The following is a 5,255-nucleotide window of genomic DNA, read 5'->3' as shown; positions in this document are numbered from 1 at the left end:
GATAGACTTAGATACTGTGGCTTCACTCACGATAAGCTTAGATGCTGTGGTTCAAGCAGACAGTATCATACGTGATAGGCTTAGATACTGTGGTTCAGCAGAAAGTAACACATATATACAGCAGACAGTATGTTATAGGAGCTCAGCTATTGCTTAGCAGACAGTATCACACAAACTATGCTTAGATACATGTGCTATGTAGACAGTATCACGCAAAATATTCTTAGATATATGGGCTATGTAGACATTATGACACATCATAGGCTTAGATACATGGACTATGCAATCCTGTGCCCTGGTGACAATAGTGCAAAGATAGGGAAAAGGAAAAATAAATGTATATGTAATTTAAATCTGAGCCCGGGGATAAAACTGATAATGACATTCTTATGGAAGAAGCTCTGGGGAAAGTTTCCACTTCTAATCCCCTTGGTGATCTGTGTCTGGAGATTAAGGCCCTCTCGCCTCAGGACTCCAAAATAGGAGCCTCTTCTGTAACCTCTGCAGACTTGTTTGCAAACAGTCTTGGTTAAGAGATATTCTGCCTTTTTGTGTTTGCAGCTCCTGTGCAGACTAATACATCTATGGCAAGTTTAGAAACGCCATGTAAAAATCCTCCTGTGAAAACATTTTATACTTTTATAGGAACATTAGTATGAAAACTAAAAACCTGCACCATAGCCGGCCACACACTTAATAAACATTGAAGAAGATTCGGAGTAACCCACAGATTTCGTCAGGATTGGCCAACAGTCTCATACTTGTCAGGGGAAAGAGGGATCAGGCATGTTGGATTTGAACATGCCCAATATTTTTATTCCTGCAGCAGAGGATACTGACCACTGAAAGAAAGATGCATGCTGGCACTGTTATGGAAGTTCAGTGGCAGGTTGTGATATGGAGCCCATTGGCCAGCACTGGTATGAGGGAGCTGTGCCTGTCTGTGACGTATTTGCTGCTGTACGTGCCCCATCAGAGCCGAACTGGGACTGAAACTCAGAACTGCCATTTTACTGTGTGGTGAATGTAAGATATGCTAAAGGCATATTTCGATGGACATTACATTTAGCACTACCAAACATACAGGAGAATACAGCACCACACACCTCTTACATCCAGTGATGTCTTCGTTAATGTAGATGTTCTCTTTCCTCCTCTCCATAGAGAGCAAACTGCCATGATGGCATCTTTTAACCACATCTTTTCTCTGCAGAGTTTGCCACAAAGACTTCTTCGATTCACATTTTCTCATCATCCTCCTTTTCCTGATGTCTTAACAGTATTATCCTGCTTCTACCCCCAATACTGTGCCCCAAATACTATACTGCAGAAATAACAGCGCCATACAGATAGTCCTCCCATAGTAATATAAAAGCACCATCAATCAATTCCCCTTGTAGTGCCCCCAGTAGTTATAATGCCCCTTTGTACTCCCCACAGTAGTTACCATGTGTCCATGTAGTGCCCCCAGTAGTTATAATGTTCCCTTTTAGTGCTCCAAGTAGTTATAATGCCCCCTGTAGTGCCCCCAAAAGTTATAATGCCCCCTGTAGTTATAATGCCCCCTGTAGTGCCCCCAGTAGTTATAATGTTCCCTTTTAGTGCTCCAAGTAGTTATAGTGCCCCCTGTAGTGCCCCCAATAGTTATAATGCCCCCTGTAATGCCCCCAGTAGTTACACTGCCCCCCTGTAGTGCCCCAGTAGTTACACTGCCTTCCTGTATTCTCCCCTTCCAGTATTGCCCCAAAAATGCCAAAACAAAATACTCATCTGAGCATACCTCCCAACTTTCTAAATGAACAAAGAGGGACAAATTGTGCAGCGTGCATAACTATGCACCTAATCCCAACCAGTCCTCCTAATGCCCCCACATAGTAATCATTCCCTCTTCACACCTCCGAACAGTATTTATGCCCACATTGTACCCCCTCACAGAATTATGCCCAGCTGTGCCCCCAGTAATATGCCCAGTTATGTCCCCCCTCACGGAATTATGTCCAGCTGTGTCCCCAGTAATATGTCCAGCTGTGCCCCCAGTAGTATGCCCAGCTGTGCCCCCGGTAGTCTGTCGAGTTGTGTGCCTCCAGTAATATGCCCTGTTATGTGTCCCCAGTAATATGCCCTGTTATGTGTCCCCAGTAATATGCCCAGCTGTGCCCCCAGTAGTATGTCCAGTTATGTAGCCCTCACAGAAAGTAAAAAAAAAAATAAACCCCACATACTTACCTTGTTCCTAGCAGCAGCAGCAGCAGGACATTGGCTGCTCTGGTCTGTGGAGGAGGCAGAGCCGAGGCTGACTGCCAGCCGGCCGCCCCCCCCAAACAGACAAGATGTGTGGAGAGCCAGCAAGGGGTTAGGATGATGAAGCAGGGAGCTGATGCCGCCTGTCTGCTTCATCATAATACAGGCAGCTGTCTCTGCTTCCTATGGACGTAGGGACAGCTGCTAAAAGCGGGACATAGCTCCCCCGTACTAGGACAGCCACTGCAATCCAGGACTGTCCTGCCGGATCCGGGACGGTTCGGAGGTATGACCTGAGTGCTGCTCCATGCCTCAGTCTGTGAAGCAGGCCACAGGCCAGTGCATCCCTGTGCAGTTGGTTGCAATGCGTCCTGGTGCCATTTATATTTTATGAACTTTGGCGCCCTCCAGTGGTCATGGTGTAGATTAACTTACATACAGTATGTCTTACATATAGAAGCACATTAACAAGGTCCAGGTAACTAGGCAGAACATTTTTGACACAGCCACTGCTAATTATGCCGCACGATTACACATCTAATATTCATCTAATATTCTAAACTTTATTACAATCTGTAAGAATAGTACCACGAACACTCCACGAAAAGGTGATGTGGCCAGTGGGGGAAATTGCATGACTCCTCTGCTCAGTGTTCTTTGACACTTCAAGTCCTTACGCCCTTCATTAGAGTATCAGCTTTCCCTAGAGTGTTCCTTTAAGACCCTAGAAAGGGGCCACCCCCAGGGTCAGTAGAATACTAGCAATGGCCGTCCTTATCCTGGCCGTCCTGGGTCAAATGAATCATCTCACAGTTTATTGGCCGATGATACAGGTTTTATTAAAATACAACACAAATGGAAAGAAGAAGAAAAAAACTTTTTGGGATGACGGCGCAAAAAAATGATGCTGTAGACCATTATTATTTGCAAGTGAATTAATAATTTTTGCCATAAATGCTAAGCCGTGTTCCAAGGTTTGGAAGAGAAAAGGAAATGGTTGGAGTTGTTGACATCTGGGAAAGGATGATGTGTTGCGTTGAGAAATATTTCGTACGTCTCTAGCGTCAAATTCTCGGCCGCCAGGATTGGAATATTGTATTCTGTCAAATACAAGCGCAGCACGAGCAGCAGAACCAGTTCTTACAGCAAATCCTTCTGGGAAATCGTGGCTCAGAAACCGACTCTTGGAAGTTGCCCGTTGGTTGTCGGCTGACAGGCACGTTTTTTGCAAATACTTTGAGTTCAGAGTCCGAATCTAAAGCCTTACTGGCCGACCGGGGACTGTCTTTTTCTGATTTGACTGCTAGGAATGCGGTAAGGTCTAGATCCAGCATGGCCACCCCTCTCCGGGGAGTTGGAGTGTTCTGGCGGCACTGCGGACATGGGATCCATCTTTGCTCGTTGGTCACCAGGTCGAGCTTCCTGATACAAGCCTGGCAGAACGTGTGGCCACAGTACAGCCTCCGGGGCAGCCGGCTGGACAGATTATAGCTGGAGAAGCAGATGATGCAGTCCATTTTACAGCTGTTCCTTTTCTCTTCCTCCTCAGCTGCCACATTTCCGATGACACCGGAATCAGTTTTGTCAGCACATTCGGGATTATTGTTACTGTGATACATGTTCGACCTGGTGAAAGAAGGTAAAATTACCAGTCTGAAAAAAAAAAAAATAAATACTATAGAGGAACAAACATAAAAGAAAATGACTAATCCTGCCTCTGATAATCCAAAAATTCTGGAAATCCAGGACAGAAGTACATGATAATCTGATAACGCGCAACATTACAATCCTGCACTTCACATGCTGGCCACCAGATGTCAGCACACCGTAACACACAGGTAAAAGAAACATCTTGCTTTACCACCTGCTGTGATGCTTTAAGATGAATATTAAGGAAAGATGTACAGTGCCTTGCAAAAGTATTCACCCAAAAGCAAACAACAAATAGGACAAAATAACAGAAAAAGTCAATGTGCAGAACTATTCACCCCCCTAAAGTCAATACTTTGTAGAGCCGTCTTTTGCGGCAATCACAGCTCCAAGTCGCTTTGGATAAGTCTCTATGAGCAGTCGCCACATCTTACCACTGGGATTTTTGCTCATTCCTTCTTGCAGAACTGCTCCGGCTCCTTCAGGTCAGATGTCTGCACTTGTGAACAGCAATCTTTACGTCTGACTACAGATTTTCTATTGGATTGCGATCTGGGCTGTGACTCGGTCATTCCAACACATTTACATGTTTCCCCTTAAACCACTCAAGTGTTGCTTCAGCCGTGTGTTTGGGGACATTGTCCTGCTGGAAGGTGAGCCTCCGTCCTGGCATCAGATCACGCACAGAGTGGGACAGGTTTTGCTCAAGAATATCCCTGTATTTAGCACCATCCATCTTTCCCTCAGCTCTGACCAGTTTCCCAGTCCCCCCAGCATGATGCCGCCACCACCATGTCTCACTGTGGGGATGGTGTTCTTTGGGTGATATGATGTGTTGGGTTTGCGCCAGACATAGCGTTTTCTTTCATGGCCGAAAAGTTCAATTTTAGTCTCATCAGACCAGAGCCCCTTCCTCCATACATTTTGGGAGTCTCCCACAGACCTTTTCACAAACTCACAACGAGCCTTTTTGTTACGGCTTTCTTCTGGCCACTCTGCCATAAAGCCCAACTCTATGGAGCGTACAGCTTATCGTCGTCCTCTGTACAGATACTCCAGTCTCTGCTGTGGAACTCTGCAGCTCCTCCAGGGTTACCTCAGGTCTCTGTGCTGCCTCTCTGATTAATGCCCTCCTTTGCCCGGTCCGTGAGTTTTGGTGGGCGGCCGTCTCTTGGCAGGTTTGCTGTTGTTGGAGTGTTCTTTCCATTTGGTTATGATAGATTTGATGGTGCTCCTGGGGATCATCAAAGATTTGGATATTTTTTTTATAACCTAACCCTGACTTGTACTTCTCAACAACATTGTCTCTTACTTGTTTGGAGAGTTCCTTGGTCTCCATGGCAGTGTTTGGCTAGTGATGCCTC

The 5,255-nt window shown here is 45.7% G+C and overlaps 1 protein-coding gene across 1 annotated transcript; it reads right to left on the bottom strand.

Annotated features, from left to right (window-relative positions):
• Positions 1-3,344: 3,344 nt before the first annotated feature.
• LOC120977541 (RING finger protein 224-like) lies at positions 3,345-3,860 on the bottom strand. The gene has a single exon (XM_040405530.1). It carries the CDS (start codon positions 3,858-3,860, stop codon positions 3,345-3,347), a length of 516 nt encoding a protein of 171 aa, XP_040261464.1.
• Positions 3,861-5,255: the final 1,395 nt, after the last annotated feature.

This window comes from Bufo bufo, chromosome 8, assembly GCF_905171765.1.
Source record: "Bufo bufo chromosome 8, aBufBuf1.1, whole genome shotgun sequence".
Classification (NCBI taxonomy): Eukaryota; Metazoa; Chordata; class Amphibia; order Anura; family Bufonidae; genus Bufo; species Bufo bufo.
The sequence above is the reverse complement of the archived record's forward strand: the minus strand, read 5'-3'. Positions and strand labels throughout refer to the sequence as shown.

Coding starts and splice junctions, on each gene's coding strand:
- LOC120977541 (XM_040405530.1), bottom strand. CDS start 3,860: ATGTATCACAGTAACAATAATCCCGAATGTGCTGACAAAACTGATTCC.